The following is a 27829-nucleotide window of genomic DNA, read 5'->3' on the forward strand; positions in this document are numbered from 1 at the left end:
TCATTGTCTCTCTTAAATCCTGAATCTCCTGACCTGCATGTTTCCAGTGATTTCACTAAGGTATCAATTTTTTGGTCCCCATTCTGCACCTGTGATTCCAAAGGTTTAATTTTTTTCCTTCAAAGATAACATGTCCTCCTTAAACTTTTCTTGTATATCATGTAGATTCCCATCTTGGAGGTACATTCTGTCTGTTACCTTATCAAAACTTTGTGATAAAGTCTGAAGGTCAAATTCAACAGCCTGAACCCTTTCAGGTGACTTTCTAATATCCTTGGATATGGAGTCAATTTTGTCTGTCATAGTATCCACTTGTTCAGATAACCTCTGATTTTCAATAATTTCAATCCTGTCAATTAGTTGTTCATTATTAGTTCGTAAAGATTCTATCGTTCTTAGGAGTGCCATATTCTTCCTTAATGATAGAATATGGAAAAGAAAACTGAAACCTAGTAACAAGCAAATTAAGGTATCCCCATAATCATATAAACCTTGTATGACGTAATCCATTGTATTAGTAAATATAAATTTACTAATCCATTGTATTAGTGAAAACAAAGCAGTAAAATTTGCATTAGAAACGAAAACTGCCATATTACCTATTATCCAGCAGGTGGCGCTGTTGCCAAGTCGCGATGAAAACGGGGTCCTGTTTCAGTGCCTTAGTAGATGTTAAAAACTGGAAAATGCAAGTTTCTCAACAAAGTAAATGTAATTAAATCAATTCCAGAGACAGAACCAGAAACCCAGAATCCAGGGGTAGAGAAGAGCAACCTGGAAGCCGCTTATGCCTCCACGTGACAGAGTCACCCTGCAGCTTTCAGCAACCGGCAACCATGTGCTCTGGTTCGCGCCACTTAAGAGCTGTGCTTGCAAGGGAGATTTAAAAACGACTCAGAAAAGAGCAAACCACACGGGCAGAGACTACGCGGGCCTGTGGAGTTTAAATCCACGTGGGGAGGCAGATGATAGGGTGCGTGGGGACTGGAAGTCAATCTGCGGTGTCTAAAGGAAAAATATAAAGAACTGCAGCAAGAAAAGCCAGTGCGTGATGATTTATATTAAGCTGCTGGCTCCACACACAAGACACAGGCTACAAGGCTGCCGCTGCAAGGCACAGGCCGCGGCTGAGGAAGGGAGGGCTCTCGCCAAGCCGAACTCGCGGCCAGCAGCCGAGCTGGGGAAGGAGAGGTCCTAAAACCAAATGTTGGGCGCCAATTGAATGCGTAAGTCACAAACAATGCCACACCAGTTTGGGATTATGATTAATAGAGTGGTATTTATTTAAAGGGGAAAAAACTTACAGATCACCATCCCAGACAACAGCCCTCTGCACAACCAGGAAGGGAGTCTAGTCGGCAGCCGAGCAGGAAGTGAAGAGAGAGAGGAGAGGGAGGTGGCCGCTTTTTTAAAGGGAGAGAGACCACGCCCCAATGGGCTGGTATCTCAGTGGCTATAGGCTGGAGGAGCGGAAGTACCTCCCGCAACAATAGATTTCATAGTTGGGTAAAATTGATGTTTAATTTTCCCTCTGGTTGTGTACTTAGCACTGTGAAAGATTGCCATGGTTTAGGCAAGGGATGAAGCTTTCAGGTCAATAGCAGTGTGATTTCTTCGTGTTCTGTGACTCAGGTATGTGGTATCTTCATCAATAGGGTCTTTTCATTAATTTCTGGAGAGCTTTCAATAGTTGGGGGAATCTATGGGACTTCACTGGCCAACAACTACAATAGGAGTAACCCATTTCAAACATCAGATTTTTGTTAGCCTGCAAGTTCTAGTTGAGGCATTATTGTCCTGCTATAGGGTAACTCCATAAACTCCTTTTATATATACAGATGCATATATTCATATATTAGAAAGTTTTTTTTTTCTGAAGTAGTTTTCATATGACTTTTTCAGAAGTCTTTAGTCTTAGTTACCCCTCCCTGTGTTCCCTACTCTACCTGCCCTCCCATCTTCCAACCTGTAGGCAGAGACTGATTGTTCATTTCCGGGTCACCCTGACCCAAAATAATCACACAGAAACTGTATTAATTAAAACACTGCTTGGCCTATTAGCTTATGCATATTTCTAGCTAGCTCTTACATCTTAAATTAATCCATCTCTATTAATCTGTCTATCACCATGCGGTGCCTCACTGGCAAGGTTCCAGTGGGCTCCAGTGAGTGTCTTTCTCCTTCAGCGACTACATGGTGTCTCTCTGACTCTGCCTTTTTTTCTTCTCTATCTGCTTAGAATTCCCGCCTTACTCTATTCTGCCCTGCCATAGGCCAAAGCAGTTTTATTCATTAACCAATGAAAGCAACACATATACAGAAGGACTTCCCACACCACCAACCTGTTTAATCCTCTCTGCTCCATTATCCCACTTTCTCCTTCTATCTCACTGTGTTCTTTCTTCCTTTCCTTTAAAGATCTAATTTTCTGATCTCTGTGGGTATTTCATATGAAACACATGCATTCATTTATTTTTCTTGCCACAGGCGGTGCTGCACACTTTTATTTTAAAATGTTATATACAATATATTTAGGTCATACTCTTTCCCTTCTTCCAACTTCTATCAAATCCCCTATTTTCCACCGACTCAACTTCATATTCTTTTTTTAAACAAACACAAAACCAATATGTTGGGATTTTGTTTTGTTTGAATTTGTGCAGATTCTGTGCATTCATGTGTGTCAGCCCTGTTGTGTCTGGAAAACATTATCTCCTTTCATGCATCACCTCTGGCTCACAATTGTTCCAGTTCCTCTTTCACATAGATCTCTGAGATTTGAGTGGAGGAAAAAACACACATACTTACAGATTCAAAGCGAACACCCACAAATAATTCATTTTTCAGTTTTAGTAGACTAGGCTCATCATGTAGCCCTGGCTGGCCTGGCACTTGTTGTATAGATCAGACTGCCTTGAACTCGAAGGGCTCTACTTTCCTGTGTCTCCCCAGTGCTGGGATTAAAGGTGTTCACCACTATGTTGGACTAAATTGGTAATGATACAATTTGAAAATAATTGAATGCTTTGAATTAATAAAGATGTACAATTTAACAATCTGAATCAACAAAATAGCCCATATTGAATCTATAGTATGTGCAATTTAGAATTTTGACTCCTTTTCTTATTTATTTTGAGGCAGTCTCCTGTGCTTCAGACTTGCCTTAAATTGGTGAAGCCAAGGGTAGCCTTGAATTCCTGATCATTCTGCCTCTGAAGTGCTAGATTTTAGATATGCACCAGTGCACGCTGGGATTGAACTTAGAGGGCTTCATTTATGCTAGGCAAGCTTCCAGCAGCTCATCCCAAGATCTGAGTCAGACAGACCCATGGGATTGGTGATAAGGAGTAAAAGTGATCCATAATAGCACAGGGATCACAAATTGAGGATTCTGATGGTTAGTCTATGACTGGCATAGGGTAGGACTTATGCTGAACTTGAGAGTTTATATTGTATTGTATTGAAAGTAACATAGACACTCCTATTTCAATGTAAAATCTATTGGAGTCTAAAAATTAGAAGGAGTTTGAATGTTTTTTTTTTAAAAAGATACATTTCTGATCCAAATCAGTTGTATAAGGAGGATGAAAGACATTTACCATGAGGCCTTTAGAACATTAAAATATGCATTTAGTTGATGTCCTCTTATAAACCATTTCTGGGTCTTGTACTTTAAGAAGGTCCCAGTTTTGTAGATACAATATACCATGCCAGTTAAGAACTCTGTTACCACATAGTGTGCGTCATGATAAAATTATAAATAAAATTATTTGAAAAATCTGTTAAGTATCCAAATAGTAATAAGCCCTTGGGCTCTATGTAAACAATAAATATAATTCAGTGGAATTTTGGATAGTGTGAAGTAACAGTGATTTGCTAAGGAAACTAAGAGAAAACTGACCACACAGTAGTATACTCTGTAGCAAATAATCTTACATCATCTTTCTGTGCTGCAAAATCAATGCCATTACTATTGATTGAATCAGTACAGTCTGTAGAATACATATTTTATTTTCAATGGAATTGGATCAATGGATATTAGCCACATTGCCAAAGTAGGATTGTTAAATACTTATACTTTCTTGGCATTTTGACTCCAAATCTTCCACTAAACTTATTTTTAATCTTTATTATTTAGCTTTTATGCTTTTCTTCACTCTATCAAGTGACTTTAAAAAGTTTTAATAAAAATGCCTGTGAGATTGTCAACGAAAGAAAATAAATTTAGCAAGAAAAATCCTATCTCCAAGTTCAATAAAGTATCCCAGAATATAGGATCCTAAAAGTGCTTATTTTTTATTAGATGCCTTAGGACTACAAGGATTTAAGTGTTTTTACAAAAACAATAAAAGAGGAGTAATTTGATGGTTTATTTACTCTTTATAACCTTTAGAAAGTGTCGTGCCTTTTTAAAGTGCTTGCTTCAGGCTGTAGTTTTACAAGATGGGCTGTGTTGGTCAGACCCTTTCAATTCCTGACCCTGAACAGATTTAGGGACCTAGCACATACAGTAGGCATGTGTTCAGGAAACCCAAACTGTAACTGGCTACTTTTACTCTCCTTTCAAATTTATAATCTGTCTTTCTAAAATTGCTCAATTCAGTTTCTCCATGTTGTTTGGTAAAAATACTGTGTACTTTTCTGTATATTTTCTTAGTCTAATTAGCCAAAAGTTGCTCAAGATAAATATCTCTACTATTGATGAAATGACCCAAAAGTTCATTTTTAAATAGTATTAAAGAGGCTGTTTTTATATTAACAGATTACTATTAGGAAAGTTTCTCATTAACACATTCTTATTATTTATTTTAAAATTATTTATTTTTGCTTTAATTTAGATGCATGTATATGTGTCTCTTTGTGACTATGTGCATGTGCCTGTGAGAAGCATCAGATGCCCCTCGAGCTGGAGTTACAGGCAGCTGTGAGCTGGTTGATGGGACTGCTGGGAATTGGAACTCATATCCTCTTAAACATTGTGCCATCTTTCAGCCCTCATATCAATTCTTAATTTTTATGTTTTTCATACAACTATTTCTAAGTTTTATTTGAAAATGTTCTACCAAAATCAGAATGTACTTATATGTAGGCAAAAAGTTTTAAAACACATGCATGCGCGAGTGTGTGTGTGTGTGTGTGTGTGTGTGTGTGTGTTGTATTGATGGACTCAAATGTATCATGGCATGTGTGTAAAAACCAGAGATCAACTTTGGTAGTCTGATCTTCCCTTCTATTATGTGGGTCATAGGGGTTAAACTCAAGTCACCACACTTGTGCTGCAAGTACCTTTACCCACTGAGCCATCTTACTGGCCCTGGTAAAGGGTTTTCTAACTTGTGTGAGCTATAAAGAGTATGAAGAGTTTTTCAAGCAGTGTATCATAACAATCCCTATGTCTTATCATATCCACAATCTTTCTCTCTCTTTTAAGATTATCTATACAGTATACTGTTTGCATGTATGCCTGCAGGCCAGAAGAGGGCGCCAGATCTCACTACAGATGGTTGTGAGCCACCATGTGGTTGCTGGGGATTGAACTCTGGACGCCTGGAAGAGCTGCCAGTGCTCTTAACCTCTGAGCCATCTCTCCAGCCCCATATCCACAATCTCTTAAAAATATAATTCAGTATTCAAGAGACTTTGGAGACAGATAATTTGGGATCAAATACAAACTCTTGACAGAGTTAAGACTGTTGTAGTATCCATTACTTGGGTGGTTGAGCCAGGAGTTACAGACTAACCTGGGCAGTATAGCAAGATCTTACTTCAAATATGAAACAAGAAAACAAATCAGCTGTCAACCTGACACAAACCTAGAGTCACCTGGGAAGTGGGAACCTCAACAAATTGCCCAGACAGATCAGACTGGCCAGTGAGCATGTCTGTGAGACATTTTCTTAATTGTAACTGATGTAAGAGAGTTTGCTATACTGTGGGCAGTACCATTCTTGGCTCTGTGGGCCTGAAGGTAGTGAGGCAAACCAGTAAGCAGCAGTCCGTCATGGTCTCTGCTGCAGTTTCTGCCTCAGCTCCTGCCCTGACTTTCCTTGATGATGGACTTAACCTGTAAGGCAAGTAAGCCCCTTCCTTCCTGGGCTTAGTGTTTTACAAGTTGACACAAGTCAGAATGGCTAAGATTAAAAACAATAATAGCTTATGCTAGAGAGGATGCTGGTGGGAGTGCAAACTTGTAGAGCCACTTTGGAAATCAGTGTGGCGGTTTCTCAGAAAATTGGGGATCAATCTACCTCAAGATCCAGCAATACCACTTTTGGGCACATACCCAAAGGATATACACTCATACCACAAGGACAATTGCTCAGCTGTGTGCATAGCAGCACTATTTAATAGCCAGCACCTGGAAACAACCTAGATGCCCCTCAACTAAAGAATGGATAAAGAAAATATGGTACATTTAAACAGTGGGGCATTTTCTTGATGGTTTATTTGGGAGTAGCCAGCCTACTGTGGGTGCTGTCACCCCTGAGAAGGTGGTTTGGGCTTAGAAAGCAAGCAAAGCAAGCCATGGTCCTCCATGGTCTCTGCTTTAGTTCCTGCCTCCAGGTTCCTGCCTTGAGTTGCTTCCTTGGCTTCCCTTGATGCTGAAATATAAACTGTGAATTGAAGTAAATCCTCTCCTTTCCCAAGTTGCTTTGGTCATGGTGTTTGTCACAGTATCAGAAAGCAAACTAGGGCACTGAGAAACTATCCTTTTGCTACTTTGATTTTTTCAACTAAAATAGTAAGAATACCTGTCTCATAAATCTTTTCCTGGATCAATCAATATATACATAAAACTGAGAACAGTATCATGATAAAATTTTACAATCTGCCTACTTAAAATAGTGTGACCACACTGACATAGTGAAAGCTGTATCTTCTACATTAAAAAATCTTTTAAAAGATTTATTTTATATGTTTCAGTGTTTTCTCTTGTGCTCTTGAAGTTCAGAAGAGAATGGCTGATCCCCTGGAATTGGAATTAGTTGTAAGCTACCATGTAGGTGCTAGGAACCGAACCCAGGTCTCTCTTGAGCAATATGTGCTCTTAACTGCTGAGCTACCTCTCCAGTCCTCTTCTACATTTTAACACAACTTTTTTTTCAGAATAAATGTATGCATATTGTGTATGATGCACATATATGTATTTATTTATTTTTAGGTAAGTCTCCCAATGTTACTCAACCTGGTCTTGAACTTGAAATCTGTCTGTTTCCCTCTAGAGTAGGTGAGTTTACAGGCATGTACTTCTATTTCTGGCCATTCAATTTTAATTATAGATCATATTATTACAAGATATTCTAATGTCACCTTCACTTTTTGTGTAGCATATAATGTTGGTATTTGTTGGCATGCACTTTCTTCCTTCTTTCAAGTTTAGAAAAGCCATGGTTGTGTCTTAGGGTTTACTTCTTACTGGTGTGAGTCAGAGAAGTCCTCATTGGTAGTTATTCATGAAGTACTCTTCTCTGCCAGTGACTTTATTTAGAGAGTACATGTAACCCCATATGGCAATGAGATAATGGGATGTGCGTGTTGGGAAGCTTCTGGGAAAGATTTCCTTTTTATTAAGACTGTGTTTTTTCTTTAAATAAAATTCTATTTATGATGATGATTGTGATATGTGTGTGTGTGTGTGTGTGCTCATGCTACAACATTTGTGTGCTGGTCAGAGAAAGCCTTTGCAGAGTAGGGGTTTTCCTTCTCCCTTTACATGGATTCTAGGGTTTGAACTATGACCATCAGGTTCTAAGAGATGTACCTGTGCCTGCTTCTGCCTCCCAAGTGACAGGATTAAGGTTTATGCCACCATGCCTGACCTCTATCCAGATTTTAGATTACTTGATTGATATGGAACCACAGTCCTCTGCTGGATTTATAAATTTAATTTGAAGAATTCCAGGTTTCCCCCTGTGAATGTGAAGGTGTGTCATTTCTGTCTCACTAGAAAGAGCTGGAACTAAATCTGTGAAGTTTTCATTTTCATAACATTCTTTTTTCTCTTCAATTTAGGAAGCAGAGACTCAATATGAAAAGCAGATAGCTAAAATTATTATGGAGATACAGGAACTGAAATGGCAAAAGGTAAGTATTCCCTTCTCAGATTATCATCTTCAGCATCTATTTAAAATACATTCTGGGGGCTGGAGAGATGGCTCAGAGATCAAGACCATGCTTCTCTCGCAGAGGACCTGTGTTCTTTTCCCAGTACCCAGATAGAGCTCATAATCACCCACAGCTCCAGTCCCAGGGCATCTGATACCTTTTTCTGTTTTTTCAGGTTCCAGACATGGACATAGTATATATACATACATGTAGGCAAAAACATGTATACACATAAAATAAATCTTATGCTCTAACATTTACTACAACATTTTAAAATTTCTCACATATATTTATAGGTAGTGTAGCATTTGAAATATAGGCTCATGACAGTTCCCACCAAAATCAATGATATTTGTGGCTTCAGAATTTTTAAGCTTTCTAATATAACATCGAAGACAATTCTGCTGAAAACTTCTGTTTGCATCTAACAAATACTAAAGGGAATGAGTGTTTCTGAAGGTGCTGAAAGCTCAGGGCTAGGGCATGCTTTCGCAGGGTGGTATATCATGTACCGAAATAGAAAACGTATGAGCTATGATTTTATCTGTAATCTTATCTGCATTAAAACATCCAAGATAACAGTTCTTACACCTTTCCACCAAAATAAAATTAATACCCAAAGAGCAAAGATTAAGTTGATGTTGCCTCTTCTTAGGGGCAATATCTCAGATTAACAATTCAAATGACAGAGTTTAAATCTGACTAGAAATTAGGGGGCATTTGAAGGTAAGACTAGCAACCAGGGCAGGATTATGTAAGGGACATATCTACAGTCCTGTCCATGGAGAGAGAAAACAGGTGAATACTAAGTGCAAATTAAACTATGAGTAGATTTTTAAATGTAAGTTGTGCTTGGCTTCCGAGTTTGTTTGAGACTGAGTCTTGCTGCATTCAGTCCGATCTTGAACATCTGTGCTCAAGTGATCTTTACCTCAGCTTTCTAAATAGCTGGATTACAGGTATTATCAGCTGCACCTGGCTATATCTTTTAGTTAGGAAGAATCAACAGTATTAAATTCAGAATAGGAGGATCTGGAAAGGTGGCTCAGCAGTTACGAGTACTGACTGCTCTTCTAGAGGACTCAGGTTCAATTCCCAGTAACCACATGGTAGCTGACAACTGTTGTAACTTTAGTTACAAACAAGAGATCCAGTGCCCTCTTCTGGCCTCCACAGGTACTAGGCATGCAAGTGCTACACAGATATACATGCAAACAAAAAACTCATAAAAAAATTAAAAGTAATTCAGATAATTAAAAAAGTTAATGTAATTCTTTTTAAAAATACCAAGAGCATGTTTGAGAGCTCTTAGGCTGATTCCAAGGCTTGTATTAACATAGAGGAATAGCTGGAAAGTATTAGAGAAAAAAAAGGAGAATTATGTAGTGGTATTTAGATCCTTAGATATATTATAAGGCTATAAAATAATTAAAATAGGGCTAGTAAGGTGGCTCAACTGGTAAAGGCACTTACTGCCAAGCTGATGCTTGAGTTCAATCTTCCCACTCCCCAGCCTGTGACCTTCACACATGTGTGCATATACACACACACATACACGCGTGTGCACACACACACATAATCATTTAAAAAGTTAAAATAGTTTTGTTGTATATATGCATGTATATTCAGCACACGTATCATAATACAACCCAGAAATAGAGCCAAAACAAATGGTAATTTAATTAATGATAGAATTAGCTTTCAAGTTAACAAGGAAGAATAGATTATTTAATAAATAGTATTTGAAGCTGGGTTTCAGTGGAAGAAAAAAATAGAGCCAGATTCCTATAGTACTTTATAGACTTGTATAAATAAAGAAACTGTCCACACTGTTAGCAGTGTGAAAATGATTGTGCTGTGTTAATCAGAATGTCATCAAACAACCTGTTAAAAATAGCCGTATTTTAACTCATTGTAGTTTGAACATTTTGTAATCTCAAGGTTTCAAAAGAGGTACATCAGGATGAGAATATAGAGAGGGTTTCTGGCTTTAGGCTCAAATGCCTTTATGTGGATATTTTTAAGTTGGAGGGTTGATTGGAATTGAAAAATTGTGATGTAATGTTTTAAGATAGGTCAAGGTAACAGCATGAGGATCTTGAAGCTACTTTTGAGAATGAAGCATTTTTTTTATAAACTAGGTATTTTACCCAAGTAAACAAGTACTTTAAAGTTTCTGCATTGTTCCAAAACAGAAAATACTAGGCACAGTTTTCTTCCACAAACAAAATAATGTTGATGCTGGTGTTCTCAGACCTCTTAGTTTTGAATGTTCTTCTTTCAGTTCTCAGTCCTTCTTCCTTTCTTCATCCTGATCTGGAGAGGAGACTATTTTTATTTAGAATGTAATAAATCAAATCTACACTGTTTTATCAAGTCATGGTAGCTTGTATGATTGATCCTGGCAATGACTGTTTATAATATATATTATATTATATATTTCCTGTCTTTTTATTATTGGTCCATTAGATAGGACAGTAGTTATAAAACAGTCCCATATTTGAACATGCCAACATGGAAAAATGCAAGGAAAAATGATTATTATCAGTTATCCTAAATTAATAGCTAAGAGCACCAATTTAAACCAAGAGAACAGAAACTGTCTCTAAGTCACAACTTCAGTCATCTCCCAGGTGGCCGAGAAATTGGAAAGCAATATTGAGGCTAACAATTGGAGATATCACTTAAGAAATAGTATGCATTTACTCATTTAAGGTTCTGGACTGCCAACAAAGAGGAAATAAAATATTTAGGCATGTATAAGGAATTAAAACCCTCATAAAGCACTGCAGTTGGTGACTCTGATGACCTAGATTAGGAGACCACTGTCACGGCCACCCTCTTCCCGCAAGGATGACGTGACTACCGGAGCTCTTCTCACTGCAGTCTTATTCCAGGACTTTTTACACTTCTCTCTCTCTTCCCCTCTCTCCCTGGGCAAACCTCTCCCAGCCCTTAAGTAGGCATGGGCTGCCAATCCCAAACTGCCAGGTGGGCACTGCCCATAGGCTCACGCATATGCAGGCAGCTGATAATCATTGTGTGATCATAGCATACGTCAGGCCTTAGCCATAGGAGTTGATTATCATAAAGAGCACCCGCTTTCGGGCAGGAGCCAGTACCATCAGGTGGCTCCACGCAGCTCTCTACATTGCCATCAGGTGTGGCTCTCTACAGACCACTTGCTTTTTATTTATAGAGCCATATGGTAAATATTTCAGACTTTGTAGATCAGATAGTCTTCCATCACAACTATCTAACATCCATGGGCAGCCACCCCTTAGATGAGAAACTATGTTCTTCTTTTTGGGGGGTTTTCTTCGCAACTGTTTAAAAATGTAAAAACAATTCTTTACGTACAGATCCTGTAGGACAAGTAGTTGGTCAAATCTGACCTGCAGATCCTAGTTTCTTCTTTTTATTTTATTTTATTTTTTTAGGAGGTCTCACTTTATAGACCAGGCTGGCCTGGAACTCACAGATTCACCTTCTGCCTCTGCTCTCTGAGTGCTGGGATTAAAGGCGTGTGCCACTATCCCAGGCAGATTCTAGTTTCTTGACTCCTGATGTAGACCTCACTCTGTAGGCGCAGGAATAAAGGCCGTCTGTATTATGTATTTGTATTATGTATATGTATTATGTATTTGTATTATATATATGTATTATGTAGGCGCAGGAATAAAGGCCATCTGTATTATGTATTTGTATTATGTATATAATTATGTAGGCGCAGGAATAAAGGCCGTCTGTATTATGTATTTGTATTATGTATATGTATTATGTATTTGTATTATATATATGTATTATGTAGGCGCAGGAATAAAGGCCATCTGTATTATGTATTTGTATTATGTATATATATTATGTAGGCGCAGGAATAAAGGCCGTCTGTATTATGTATTTGTATTATGTATATATATTATGTAGGCGCAGGAATAAAGGCCGTCTGTATTATGTATTTGTATTATGTATATATATTATGTAGGCGCAGGAATAAAGGCCGTCTGTATTATGTATTTGTATTATGTATATATATTATGTAGGCGCAGGAATAAAGGCCGTCTGTATTATGTATTTGCCTTGCTGACACATTCCCTTTGATTGGGAGCTGTTCTGTTTTGTTTTCCTAAGACGGTCTGTTTCTACAGTTTTCTTATTTTCTAGTCTTAAATCACTTGGTAGCAAAGAACTATAGGTGTTGAAGAATGAAACCTAATATCTGTTCTTTTAGGAGATCCCAAGATCTATGCCCTGGAATTTAGATATTGTGCTGAAAGCCAAAGTAATTGATACAATTTTTTCAAACATGGTTTTCAAGTATTTCATTTCTTTCGAGTCATTTTCAGAAGACATCTTTGAGTTTTTAGTCATGTAGAAGATATGTGCTAACATTCAGTACTGATACGATTTTGAAACCTAGTACTTTACTAGGTTTGACTGAAGTAAGGAAATACCTCAAATCGGGGGGCTCTGTTTTCCCTTAAGACTGCAGATGATGGAGACAGTGAGTTTCTGAATTAGGGGCAAGGGTTTACAAGGATTTCTGAATGCTCTGTCACTAGAGAGCCTGTTTAGAAACACAACATCAAGAAATTCTTTTTACTTTCACAGTGGTACCTCCATGGCAAGACATTTTATTTTAGTCCATCCTGGGAAGAAGTAGGCAATGATGAGAACACAGTCAGAACCCATCATAGGGTTAATTTTAGGAAGTCCATTTACAGGAGCTGAGGTTAGGATATACAAGAATGACAGTTTAACCAGGAGGGCTCTGCTGACGCAGGAAGTATCAGCAGGGACAGCCTCAGCAATCTTAGTAAAACTTCTGTTGGTGCTATAATTGAGTTTGTTTCCAGTCAGTCCTTATTCTGATGGGTAGTTTCATGTAAAGGTTTTTAAGAAAATCCATTAAGGTCCTCTGGTGCCACCAAGTGTTTATCCTTAAAGTGTCCTGAAAGTGATTTCTTGTGTAATTTACAACCACTTTCTTTATAGCATGGAGCCCATTGTGAGCATTACAAATAGCCTTTAAAAATCTCTGAAAAGATTTGGCTTTGGGGTATTACAGAGCCCAGGATCACGTATCAGTGAAGATTAGCTAGGGCATTTGCTTTCTGCTTTTGGTTATCCGTTTTAGTGCATATGTGCCCTCAGGAAGCATTAGAACACTGATGGTTGACTTTACAACTTGGATTCCTGTTGAAGTTCTAAATCTAAAATCTCCTTATTTCTATAGTATTCTGAAATCATGGCTGTCTACAGATGCACACCTAGTGATAATGTTAACTCACTTCTCTCATGATAATTGGCAAGCTTTGCTGAGTAAGATAAGTTCTGTCATCTTGGTTGATTTACCTCTGTTAAGGAATCATAATCTAGAGGTCAGTGGAGACTGTTGTAGCATGTCTGATAGTTCTCCTATTTCCATTAGAAAACTTAGCTATAAACAAATAAGATTGAACCTAGATTTAATTTAGGGAGAGTGCCTGTCTTAGTTAGGGTTTCTGTCATTATGAAGAGATATCATGACCATGGCAGCTCTTATAAAGGAAAACATTTAATTGGGGTGGCTTACATTTCCAGAGATTTAGTTCATTATCATCATAGTGGACATGGCAGCATGCAGACAGTCATGGTGCTGGAGAAGAAACTACATCTGGATCCTGCAGGCAATAGGATGTGGTCTGGGATACTGGGCATGGCTTTAGCATATATAAGACCTCAAAGGCTACCCCACAGTGACACACTTCCTGCAACAAGGCCAAACCAATTGCAACAAAGCCATAGCTCCTAATAGTGATACTCACAGAGTTACCTGCTTCTGCTTCTGCTTTCTGAGTGCTAGGTGTACATACCACCAAACTTGGCTGATCATTTTTCATTTAAAATTATATTACATCTAAATCCTAAAATACACATATATAAATAATATATAAAATAAATGTTAATGTGTATTTATATATGAATATAAAAATGAATAATATGTAAAAATAGAATAAATATCCTGTGTGTGTTGTGGAAAACTGTCCTCCAGGCATGCCATGGCTGTTGCTGTCTTGAAATCAGAACCATGTGGCAACTGCACGAGATTCTCACACGAATTGGCCCACTGGTGAGAGATCACATGCCAGATGCTGATATGCCGATGAGAAGGAGGTTCTGGCTTACCATTTCTTACAGATGGGTTGTGGTGAGGTGTAAGGAAAAGAGAGTACAAATTGTATCTGTGTTAAATATCTCCCTGTGGCATTTAAATTTTTGGGACCCATGAAAAAAATTTAACAATGAAGAATTGGAAAGTAAGGTAAAGATGAAATCAAGGGAACAAGGCATAAGGGAAATGGGGTATGATGTCCAGTTCACCAGGCTGGTTAGGACTGTTTGTTCCTCATAGTTGAGAAGGAGGAACCCTGGTTCTAGCATGGGTGTGTGAGAGTGTTTGTGGTCTTGCTAAACTCCACAATGAGTTGTATTATCTTAAAGAGGCTCTGGTCCATCTGGGTGACTTAGATTGGCATATAAATTGGATTTGTAAAGTACAGAAGTGATCAAGAGGGGATGAGGAAAAAAATAGAAAAAGGGACAAGATTTGTATCAAGACAAAGTATTTAGGAAAAAATAACAACAAACCAAGTTTAGTGCTTTTAGGCTCTGAACTCCAGAAAAGCAGCAGTGTTCTTAACCATTGAACCACCTCTGTAGCCCCTTAACTTTGAAATAAATAGAATAGAAAACACTTTAAATTAAATATTAAACCTAAGGAATCAGACATATAATGTTCACCTGAAATAGGGGAGAGGTGAGAAATGGGATCATATAAATGCAATAAAAAAGTGCCTGGGGACTAGGAAAATGGCCTCCTGGGTAAAGTGCTGTAAACATGGGGACCTGAGTTTGGATTTTCAGAACCCATTTAAAAGCCAGGTGAGATAGTATAAATTCCAGTGTTCCTACAGTGAAATGGGGAGGTGGAGACTGGTCAGTCCCTAGAAACTTGATTGCCAGTTAGCCTGAAGTACAAAGCAGTGAGTAAGAAACCTAGTTTCAAATAAGGTGGACAAACACTTGAGTTGTTTTTGACCTCCACACTTGCCTTAGTGGCACATGTGTATGATGGAGGAAGGTCATTGGCTAATAAAGGAACTGCCTTGGCCCATTTTATTGGTTAGAAGATAGGTGGGAGGAGTAAACAGAACGGAACGCTGGGAGGAAGAGGAAGTGAGCTCAGACTCCACAGCTCTCCTCTCAGGAGCAGACGCCTCAGAGAGACACCATGCTCCCAGCTCCCAGGCAGACGCAAGCAATGAAGCAAGCCGCTAGGTTAGACATGCTGAATCTTTCCCGGTAAGACCGGTGCTCACAGATTATTAGAGATGGGTTGATCGGGATGTAAGAATTAGCCTGTAAGGGCTAGAGCTAAAGGGCCAAGCAGTGATTAAAAGAATACAGTGTCCGTGTAATTATTTCGGGCATAAGCTAGCCGAGCAGGCGGCCGGGGTGCTGGGAACACAGCCCCGCCACTCATATTTCTACAAATGGCACACAACGTGGGGCTAAACCCACTTAAAAAACCTGAGAAGGCTTAAAAATAAGGGAGAGAGAGTTTAACACAGATTTTTGCTGTTTGTTGGTGGCGTGCTGTAGAGAGATTTCCTGATTCTGCAACAGCAGCAGAAAAAAACGCTGTATCAATTTAAAGCGCAGCTTCTTGGGGCTGTGCTGCCAGCGTGAACTCTGGATTTAAAGCATTTCAATGGATTTTATGGGACTGGATGTTTATGTTCCCCCTTGGGATCGGAAGGAGAGTGCTCTGAGACCATGACGATGACTCAGAGCTCCCCGCCTGCTCCTGGGCAGAAGGCAGAATCAGGCTTAGGCAGGTGGAAGAGCATGGCGGATTCCTGCCACCATACAGAGACGTGTTTTCAGACTGCGCAGTGCTCTGCGTGTCAGATTTGGATGTAACTTGGATGTAAAGAATTTCTGTGCTGCACACTCAGTCTCAGAATTAAAGTGCTGAGTGCCGCTCCTACCTGGTGGCCCCAGAGCTAGCACAAAATGGTACGTCCTCCATTTTGAAATTTTCCTGACTCAGCAGCAGGAACAAACCTGTGTTGTTTTAAAATGCCGGCTTTCTGGGCCATCCTGCCAGGGCAAACTCTGACTGATGGAGGCAGGAGGCCCGGCAACAGAGAGAGGACTTGAGTGTTGTCTGTTGCAGCTTGTTTGATGGCAAGGACATTGAAACACTAGACTTGTGGCACTGAACATGGCTACAGCCAGTACCTCAGCCATGAGGCTGGAAAGCTAAGGAATGGGCTGGATCCAGCCGTCAAAGCCACGCCTTTAGTCCTACTGAGATTGCTTGGTAAATTAAAGACTCATGTGGTCAGAAAAAAAGAGATATACAGTAAAGAGAGATTCAAAGACAGAGAAAATTTCTGAATGGTTTAAAGTGTGTTAAAAATATATGCAGACTAAAAGTTGAAGTTCTTAAAGCAAAAAACAAAAAAAGGAAGAGAGTTGTTGTGTGTGGTAGTACCCACCTTTAATCCCAACACTTGGGAGGCAGAGGTAGATAGACCTCTGTGACTTCAAGGTGTGGTAGCACACGCCTTTAATCCCAGTGCCTAAAAGGCAGAGACAAACAGATCTCTGTGAGTTCAAGTAGTAGCAAACACCTTTAATCCCAATGCCTGGGAGGCAGAGACAGGCAGATCTCTGAGAGTTCAAAGACAGCCTGGTCTACAGAGTTATTCCAGGTGAAAGATATACTCTCAAAAAGCAAAAAGTTAACCTAGGAATGTCACAGCTTAGATTCTTAAGCGCCTAATGATTTAAAGGTGCAAATCAAAAGTGCTCCTGGATAGTAAAAAATTGCAGATTCACAATAGGACAGATTCAGACCACTAAATGAGTCACACTGTTGGATGAATGTACGTAGGCTTGAGAGAGAAAAGAAAAAGAATATAGAGAATAAAGTTAATGGTTTAAAAAAAAGGTAAAGTCTTTAAAGAGACAGAGTACAGATAGTTAAGAGATTAAAAGAAATAAAGAAAAATAAGCCACGTAAAAATGGAAAATTCACAGAGAGTCTGGATTATGTACATTGTGTTTTCTTTAAAATTTTTGACTGTAAAGGAGCTAAGTACAGACAGACATTTCATTATATGGACTGCCAAATGGAACCAGAACGATATCATAAGGGTATTATGATTTCAAAATTTGGGTCTAAGGATATGATGCTTTGGAGCAGGTCTTCTTTTGTTTTCACAGTGGACCAGACCCTGTGGATTGCATCTATCCCGATTTGGTATGATAGACCATGACCTCCCGAAAGGTTCCTGTGAACACCCTCAAAAAATTACTTCACTCAACTGCCAACTGAGATAAACCTGGCATACAGGTTACACCCTAAAAGACCTAATTAACGATGCCCCCATTCAGCAGGAAGCAGTTTGGAGAGAAAAAACTGTGCCCATGTTCCCAAATATAGTTTATAAATGTTCTTTTACATATAAAGGGGGATATGATATAGATATGAATAATTTGCATTAGTATAGATTTTGCTTTATTGATAGAGATTTAAGGTCAATTTTGTTATATGTATAAGTGTAGTAATATGGGCGGCGGGGCTGCGTCCACAACACCCCAGCCGCCTGCTCGGCTAGCTTATGCCCCGAAATAATTACACGGACACTGTATTCTTTTAAACACTGCTTGGTCCTTTAGTTCTAGCCCTTACTGGCTAATTCTGATATCCCGATCAACCCATCTCTAATAATCTGTGAGCACCGGTCTTACCGGGAAGATTCTAGCCTAAGTCCATCCTGGGTCGGAGCTGGGGCATGGCGTGCGTCTGCCTGGGAGCTGGAAGCATGGTGTCTCTGCTGAGGCGTCTGCTCCTGAGAGGAGAGCTGTCGAGTCTGAGCTCACTTCCTCTTCCTCCCGGCATTCTGTTCTGTTTACTCCACCTACCTATGTCCTAACCAATAAAATGGGCCAAGGCAGTTCCTTTATTAGCCAATGACCTTCCTCCTTCATATAAGTGTTTCTGATTTTGATTAAGGTATTGTGATTGTGTAGTTCGTTTAAATATGTACTGTATAATTAGGAAATATAGGTTGTTAATGGATAATCATCAATAATAGTAAAGCTTGCAGTCATGTTAGTTAGATTTTCTAGATATATAGAGATATATTTTAGATAGACATTCTTCATGTCTTTCAAAGATTACAGAATAGGACATTTAATGTTTTAATAACTGAGGACTTTTCATGACAATGAGACACTCTGCTCCTGGCAGCACCAATGTACTTCAAGAGGAAGATGGGCATCGAAGAGGCACCTTATGGAGTTTGATAGCCATTTGGGCAAGAAACTGCTCTTGCCTGGACTATTGCATAAACTGGACACAGAGAACCCGCAGAGAGAGGACTACTGTACTTGCCTAAGGTGAGATGATCTTTCGGGGTTCCTGATTCATGAAGAGTCTGCGAGACATTCTGCAGGACACAACAGATAGTGACTGAACTGACTTTGAATTTTCCTGCTTTATGGAAATGTCTGCTGGATACCATGGGCCTGAAGGCTGAAGATGGATGCCCCCATGGTACAGAGGAACTTTGGGTGACTGTCCAGGCAGCGAGATGTCTCTGCCATTTCTAGAGTTTTAAAAGTTGCTTTTTTCTTGTTTGCTTAGGTAGTATTGTATCTTTCTGGAGTATTTGATGGAGTTAAGAATAGTTAGTTATAGTTATAGTTTTCCTTAGTTATGATAAATATTATTGTAACTTTTACTTGATAACTGTTTTGTTATATATAATTTTGCTATGTTAAAGTTAAAGCCTTCCTTTTTTTTTGTTTAAACAGAAAAAGGGGAAATGATGGAGGAAGGTCATTGGCTAATAAAGGAACTGCCTTGGCCCATTTTATTGGTTAGAAGATAGGTGGGAGGAGTAAACAGAACAGAACGCTGGGAGGAAGAGGAAGTGAGCTCAGACTCCACAGCTCTCCTCTTGGGAGCAGACGCCTCAGAGAGATGCCATGCTCCCAGCTCCCAGGCAGACGCAAGCAATGAAGCAAGCCGCTAGGTTAGACATGCTGAATCTTTCCCGGTAAGACCGGTGCTCACAGATTATTAGAGATGGGTTGATCGGGATGTAAGAATTAGCCTGTAAGGGCTAGAGCTAAAGGGCCAAGCAGTGATTAAAAGAATACAGTGTCCGTGTAATTATTTCGGGCATAAGCTAGCCGAGCAGGCGGCCGGGGTGCTGGGAACACAGCCCCGCCGCTCATATTTCTACATGTGTAGACAGAAGTTTCTGTCCCGCTCAGCCCCTCAGCTATTTAGCTCCAAAGAAACATACAGAGGATTATATTAACTATAATCTGTTTGTCCTATTAGCTCAGGCTTATTACTAACTAGCTCTTACAACTTAAATTAATTCATAATTCTTGTCTATGTTCAGCCACATGGCTTGGTACCTTTTCTCAGTAAGGCATTCTCATCTTGCTTCCTCTGCATCTGGCTATGACTGCATCTCTGCTTTTCCTCTTCCCAGAATTCTCCTAAGTCTGGTTGCTTCACCTATAGTTTCTGCCTGGCTACTGGTCAATCAGTGTTCTATTAAACCAATATGAGTTTATATGATCTATAAAGTGTATAAGAGCATTATCCCACAGAACACATACAGGCTTGAACTCACAACACACATAAACAAAGATAATAGAAAAAAAGTGAAATTCTTTGCTCTATTTTGGTTTTACAAAAAATAGTTTGGCCAACTTAAAGAAGTAAATGTTGGCTGGGCAGTGATGGCGCATGCCTCTAATCCCAGCACTTGGGAGCCAGAGGCAGGCAGATCTCTGTGAGTTTGAGGCCAACCTGGACTACAAGAGCTAGTTCCAGGACAGGCTCCAAAGCTGAAGAGAAACACTGTCTCAAAAAAAAAGTAAAGGTCATTGACAATATATACTTAGATAATAAATTGACTTCTCTAGGAATTCCAACCCCAAGACTATACAATTCTTCTTGTATACTAGGGCTGTTAATTTTAATCAATTTAGTTAGAATTTCTTCCATTTTTCCTCCCTCCCTCTCTCCCTCCCTTCTTCTTACCTTTCTTTTTTCCTTCTTTTTGTTCTTTCTTGACAGCTTAGCCTAACAGTCTCTGGAACCATGGTGGGCCTTGAATACCTAATCTTCAGCTTCCATATGCTATGACAACAGGTGCACTTCATCACATCTGGCTTGGCATTGAAGAAAGTTTGAAGCCAGCTGTTTCTAGAGTCTAAATTTTTAAAAAATTATTTTATATATTTTTCTCTGCTCCCTTCCTATGCTATTTCCTCCCCTTCTGCCCTCTCCCATGATCCCCATGCTCCTAATTTACTCAGGAGATCTTGTCTTTTTTCTACTTCCCATATAGATCAGAACCATGTATGTCTCTCTTAGGGTCCTCTTTGTTGTCTAGGTTCTCTGGGATTGTGAATTGTAGGTTGGTCTTCCTTTGCTTTATGTCTAAAAGCCACTTATGAGTGAGTACATATGATATTTGCCTTTCTGGGTCTAAGTTACCTCACAAAATATGATGGTTTCTGGATCCATCCATTTGCTCACAAATGTCAAGATGTCATTATTTTTTTCTGCTCCATTGTGTAAATGTACCACATTTTTTTTTATCCATTTGTCTGTCAAGGAATATTTAGGTTGTTTCCAGGTTCTGGCTATGACAAATAATGCTGCTATAAACATAGTTGAGCATACTTTGGGTATATACCCAAAAGTGGTATTGCTGGGTCTTGATGTAGGTAGAGTACAAAAATTTAAAAAGCAGTGTGCAATGAATAAGCAAATGAAACCAAAATTTATGTATAATTTTATCACCAAAAGATAATGAAATTGATTAAAGTCATATTTCAAGGGAATAAATAGAAATAAATATGCTTTAAAATATTTTAATTTTGATTATTTTTTATATGATGTTTTGTCTTTCTGTATGCATATGTATATCATGGGCATGTCTGGTGCCCACATAAGTCAGAAGAGGGTATCCAATTCCCTAGGAACTGGAGTTACCAATGATTTGAGCTACCATGTGGATGCTGATCCTGGGTCTTCTGTAAGAATAGCAAGTGCTCTTAACCTCTGAGCCATCTCCCCAGCTGCCTATGCTTAACTTATTTTAACTGTAGACCTAATTGAATTTTAAAGTTAGAAAACTTAACAAACTTTGTTTTAACTTCTCATAATGTTTTTTTCCTTTTCTCATAATTTTAAAAACAGGAGACTCTTCAGAATCAAAAGGAGGCATTAATAAAGCAACATAAGGAAGCAATGGAAGTTTTTAAAAATCAGGTGATTTTTATGATGGACTAACTACAATTGAAAATTGTGTATTTTTTCTCTTTGCAGTGAATATTATGATAAACTATTCTCTGCACATACAGAAAACAAAAGAACATTATGGAAAACAAGAAATAAATTTTTTACTTATAACTCATGCTAGTGTAGAGAAATTTGGAAAAATGTTTTCTTGGTGATATAGATGTATCTATCTGTCCTTAATAATTTTGATATGTGCTCATTCATCCTCTTTCTTTTGTAAAAATATGCTATTGCCATCCCTTTCCCATACTGCTCCTTTGAATCATGCATGGTGCTTGGGTCAATTCACCAGTAATTAAAAATATTAAGAGGAAGATGTGAAACCAGGCATGGTGGCACATGCTTTTAATCCTAGCACTCAGGAAGCAGAAGCAGATGGATTTCTGTGAGTTCAGATTGATTTCAGTGAGTTCAAGGTCAGCCTAGTCTGTATTTTGAGTTCCAGGCCAGCTGGATACATAGAGAGACTTTTGTCTCAACATAACAAAACAAAAAGCGAATAGCAGCAACAACAATACCCCCAAAAGAAAGAGGATATGAAGGAGGGAGAGAAGAGGTGATCCTTTTTGCTCTCTGCTGAAATCTCCATGAATAATCGCTACCAGTAATTGAAAAATAAAGAAAATAAAACTAAAACGTTTTAAAGTAATGAAGGCTATACCTTCATTAATTTAATTTTATCATCTTTGACTTTCTCAGATTCATCTCTGCTTATTAGAAAATGTTAGCTTAGATTTTCATTGGCATTAATTTGACTTAGCAAAAAATAATGCTTCCTGTAAAACAGCGACAACAAAAGCAAATGTTAGCTTAGGAAAATACACTCAGAAAATACAATACCTTCTAGAATGCTGTCTTTATATCCCACTGTTCTCATTCTTTCTTCCCTCTCTTTTGTCTTCATTTTCATACAACTATGTGTGGAGAAAAAGAAACACAAAGAAATAAACCTGTGTACCTAACATCATAGTTGGTTAAGGTTAGTGATAATTTATATCTTGGGATGAATTGTGTTAAACAAGGCAAACTTTCTTTTAATTTGAAATAATTCTAACCAATGCTGTAAGAGTTTTAGCTGAAGGGTTAGGAAGCAGAAGTGTAACACAGAGTTCTGGACTGCAAAGTCTGAGTCTTTGCCGTCACAAGACACCGAGTACCTCGGAAGGTCCTTGTACCCTCAGGAGACATCTTCAGATTCTCACATTTGTTTGTTTTATAGCACTAGAGCTCAAACACAGGCCTTTCACATGGCTGGAAAGTTCTTATCACCATGCTGCATTCACAGCCCGTGCTTATTTTTAAGTAAAGAACTATTGGATGCAAATGAAGAGTGTGGGAGAGATAGAGATGTCTCAAAGAAAAAGTATTAACAATTTTGTTAAAGTCCTTAATGCTACTTAGGATATTTTATTTTTTCCTTTGGCATATTCACTTTCATCTTGCTATTTTAGAGTGACATTTTTAAAGTAATAAAAGTCATTTTAATTTCATTATCATAAGTATTTAATCAAACTCAGAATGTAAGTATTGCTCATGCAAATATAAATGCTGTGATTTCATATACTTATACCTTTAGAAAATGATACATGATATTGCTTAAAAGTAGATAGTAAATATTCAGACATTTAAGATTTTTGGAGAGTTAAACCAAACTTCAAGGGAATTATTGATATTTAAATGTGATTTAGTTATTTATGTGCTTTAGTGATTGCCTTTCCTTCTCTTCCTTTATTTATGTTTGCTCAATGTGAGAATATGTTCAAATTGTATAAATTCAATATAGAGTATAAAATGCTTTCATATCCTTCCTGATGAGCAGAAATCACTAGTTTACTTATCTGTATTTTAATTTTAAAACTTACCAGCTGCAAATGAAGATGTATGCCTTGGAAGAAGAAAAGGTAGCTATTTATTTTAAGATATAGTTAAATGAATTTAGCATCACTATTCACAATAATAGAAATGGGTGTCAGTAATGAAATAATGGAGAATGTTGGTTGATTAAAATCTTATAAGCAGATCATCATGTTGCTTGACTTTATGATTTTCTGATTGAGAATATTCAGGCTCAACAGATGGGATGACTTTACATGGTAAAACTGGGACTAGAATTCAGGCTTCTTCAGCTCCCAAAGGAATTGTGCTTTTTTCTGCCCAAGTGCTTCCTTCTATGGTCATCCCATGCTCTAGTGCAGTGGTTCTCAACTTGTGGGTCATGGCCTTTTTGGGGAGTCACATATCAGATATCCTGCATATCAGATGTTTACAACAGTAGCAAAATTACAGTAATGAAGTAGCAATGAAAACAATTTTATGGCTGGGGGTCACCACAACATGAGGATCTGTAAAGGATCACAGAATTAGTAAGGCTGAGAACCACCGCTCTAGTGCCTTTCCAGTGTGAGCAACTGCTTTCAGTATAAACTCTTGAAATGATTTGTATCTGGTTGCCAGCTAATTTAGAGAAGAGTCATGATTTCTAACAAGTCAAGAAACTTGCCTCGCATATTTTCTAATGTTAACAATTAACATGGATTATGTTAAGTATGCCAATGGACATAGAATTTACAATATTAATTTATACACATACTCAAGCAAGAGACTTTTAAGGAAAATTCTTCCTTATCTTTATACTCGTAATATAGATGCACCTATGTGTTATTAATTAGAATATATTTGCCCCTCTGCATCTACAGTTTTGTATGCATGGTTTAATGACACTAATTAAAAATACTAGCTAAGAAAAATTGCTTCTGTGCTGGATACAGAGATTTTATTCACAACATCATTTCATAACCAGTGTCTTATGACAACTATTTATATATAATTTATATTATTTTAAGTATTATAACTAATCTGGTGATAATTAGAAGTATATAAGAGAATGTGTGTAGGTTATGTGCAAACACTATGAGCATCCTTAGATTTTGGTATTTATAGAGGGACTCTTAGACTCAGTTCCTTGTAAATTCTGAGAGATGATTGTATGTTCTATGTAAGAATTTAATAATTATATAGTGTCTATAAGTTTGCTTAAAAGTGTTCTTATAAATTGAGTTATAGTTACAACATTTTATTTTATGATAATTATAATTATGTAAAGGTTATTGCAGTGTTTGATGGTTTTTTTGTTTTTTTGGTGTTTTGAGACAGGGTTTCTCTGTAGCTTTGGAGCCTGTCCTGGAAGAGTGTTTGATGTTTAAAGGCTGTTATAAGTATACTTTGTCATGTAGAAGTTTGTTTAAAGTCTGTGAAATATTAGGTTTAAAATACAGGTTTTGGTTCTTGAGTTCTATTTTCTCCTTTTATATTTATGCTAAAAATAAAATATTGGAGTGTGACCTTTTTTTTCCTTAAAGGGAAAATACAAACTTGCTAAAGAAATCAAAGAAAAAGAAATTGAAGGATTGAAAGAAACATTAAAAACACTGCAGGTAAAGTAACTTACAGTTTAAAAATCAATTTTCTATTAGCATGCGTCAGTGAAACACCATGCAGCATGGCTAACAAAGCTAATAATAGTTTTTATTACATTTTATTTATATAATACTTTTACTTGTGTACCATAATTTGAAATTTTAATTTTTGTTTGATAAATATTATAGTATATTAAATAGTATATACAGATATTAAGTAGAATACACATATACATATAGTATATGTATATTAAAGTAGCCTTCATTGTTTGTTACTGCAATATAGGTGATTTACTGTTTTATTGCTATGAAGAGAAAACTTGATCAAGGCAGCTCTTATAAATGAAATAATTTAATTGGAGATTTGCTTACAGTATTAGAAGTTAGTCCATTTTTATCATGGTGGAGAGCATGGTAACACACAAGCAGACATGGTGTTAGAGAAGGAAATGGGAGTTCTGCATCCTGATCCAAAGGCGGAGAGAGTGAGACTGGATCTGGCTTGGGCTTTTGAAAAGCCCACTCCCAGTGACACACTTCCTCTAACAAAGCCACAACTACTCTAACAAGGCCACACCTCTTAATCGTTCTCAAATAGTGCCATCCCTAGTGACTAAGCATTTGAGTCTGCGAGGCCTATTCTTATTCAAACCACTATAGGTAAATAGCTGTAGTTTTTAACATTACATGTATGAGGAAAACAAGTAAGGCTTATATGTTACAATTTATCTGTGGCCCTTAAAAGCTAATAAATATTCTAGCACTTGGGAGACAGAGAAAGGCAGATCTCTGAGTAGGCCAGCCTACATAGTGAGTTTTAGGATAGCTGTGGCTACATAAGGGAGAGACCCTCTCTCAAAAAACAAAAACAAACAAAATTCTGGCCTTAACTGAATATTTGCTGCATGGTACAAGTATTACAACTCTGAAAGGAAAAGTAGTCGGAAGCCAGGCCATACCTACAACTCTGAAGAGAAAGGTATCCTGGATGTTTGTTTTGGTGGGGGATGGTTTCCCCACCGGAATGTAGTTCTCCAAGGGAGCTGTTACAGCTCAGCTCTCCTTGCCTCTGCTAGGGGAGTTTCCCCTCAGAAATGCCTGTTGTCTGTGCTCCAGTGAAAGTTGTTACTCTGCTTCACTCTGCTAAGGGGAGATATAGCAGTTTTCTTCTGTTCTGGCAAAAGTTGAAAAGTTGTTACTTCTCTGCCCCACTCCAATTTGGGGAAAGAAGGTCTTCAACCAAAATTCATTCAAGAGGTGTATGGGAGGGAGAAATTCAGGACAGTGGCTGCCTCTGCCTCAGTGGAAGTAGGCAGCTCCCAACTGGACAGTACAGGCTTATATAGGGTTTCTTAGGGGCAGAATTTTTCCAGGGTGAAGATTTTCTGGGTGGGAATTGGTCGGATTTCAATCCCAGAGTTTGGACAAATTTAGAGATTGACTGGATTTTGTTATCAATGATTGACTTGTTCGTCTGCTCAAGGATTGGTTGGTTTTCATGCTGACGCAGAAGACCTCAGTTCAGGGGCAGAGTGTGTCTCCTTGACTCTGGTTTTAGGGCCAAAGTATGTTTCTTTAACTAGTTTTTGTTTCAAGTCAGGGTGTTTCTTTGACTGGCCCTTTTACTCTACACATGTGAAGTCCTGATTTTCTGCAGTTAAAGACTGAGAAATGATAGCCTTTGCCCTTAAATTGTTTAGTCTCATACTGGTAATTTATTCAGTACATGTGCACAGAAAGTCTGCTATGTGCCAAACACTTTTCTTAGTGGGGTGGATACAGCGGTGAGCATAAAAGAGGAAAGATTTCTGCCTTGAGCCTACAAAACTAAAATTAAGTCAAAATGGAAATATTACTGCAGAAAATGTTTTTATGATTTCAAAGTATTACCATATAGATAGCATTGCTTACAGAGAACAAATAAGAAGATCAAGTGTAAAATTGCTGCTGCTGATTCCTTGGGTTCAGTGTCACTGTGACATAAGGAGCACATACCTTTATCTGTGTAATTTTTCACAACAAGCTTATACCAATCGAACACTGAAGAAACAATGAGAGACTGTCTCAAAAACAGAACAAAGATTCTAGCATTAATTGAATAATTGCAACATGTGAATTTCTTATTTTCTGCAAATATAAAGGCTAAGAAATTATGGCTTTTGCCCTTAAATTGTTCTCGGTCTCATAGAAAATACAGAAGATATTCAGTTATAATTTGGAGTATCCCATTAAACAGCTGACTTGGGATATTAAAATCTGTCAATGTAAGTAGTAGTGGCACACACCTATAGTTTTGGCACTTAAAAGGCTGAGACAGAAGGTTTATGAGTTTGAGGTCATCTTGGGCTACATACATACCTTGTATCAAAACAAAAAAAATTCACTGTCATAAAAAAAAGCAAAGGCAAAATACTTTTGCTTAGAGAGAAACTATATGCAATACATAGTCCTTGATTGGATCCTGCACCAAGGAAAGACTAAGGTTTCAGAGGGGAGACCTGGTTAGAACTATTTGTTAGACTTTAAAAATTATTGTTACTATTTCTCTGGGTGTAATTGGTATTGGGGTTGTATAGAACAAAATCTTTGTTCTTAGAAAATGCTTAAAATATTAGGGGTGAAGTTTTCTGATTGAAAAATATAAAACATTGCTCAGAGAAATAAAAGGTGAGATATGACATGATTATTGAGTATGAGTCAGTAATTTTAAGACTTTGTTTTTGTTCTTCTGTGGACTACTTTTTTCTTGCCTGTATTTCTTTATCATCACTGGAAATTTTAACTAAAATTTAGTTCTTTTTTTTTTTTTGAGACAGGGTTTCTTTGTAGCTTTTGGTTCCTGTCCTGGAACTAGCTCTTGTAGACCAGGCTGGCCTCGAACTCACAGAGATCCGCCAGCCTCTGCCTCCCAAGTGCT

The 27829-nt window shown here is 38.0% G+C and overlaps 1 protein-coding gene across 1 annotated transcript in view; it reads left to right on the forward strand.

The window, feature by feature from the left end:
* Nucleotides 1-27829, forward strand: part of Ccdc73 (coiled-coil domain containing 73) — a 125400-nt gene that overhangs the window by 10878 nt on the left and 86693 nt on the right. The window contains exons 2-5 of the mRNA XM_075961628.1: nucleotides 8014-8085; nucleotides 21395-21466; nucleotides 23362-23397; nucleotides 24856-24930. Coding sequence (XP_075817743.1) covers nucleotides 8014-8085; nucleotides 21395-21466; nucleotides 23362-23397; nucleotides 24856-24930 — 255 coding nt within the window. The remainder of the gene's footprint in view (nucleotides 1-8013; nucleotides 8086-21394; nucleotides 21467-23361; nucleotides 23398-24855; nucleotides 24931-27829) is intronic.

The sequence above is a fragment of the Microtus pennsylvanicus genome, chromosome 2, assembly GCF_037038515.1.
Source record: "Microtus pennsylvanicus isolate mMicPen1 chromosome 2, mMicPen1.hap1, whole genome shotgun sequence".
NCBI lineage: Eukaryota > Metazoa > Chordata > Mammalia > Rodentia > Cricetidae > Microtus > Microtus pennsylvanicus.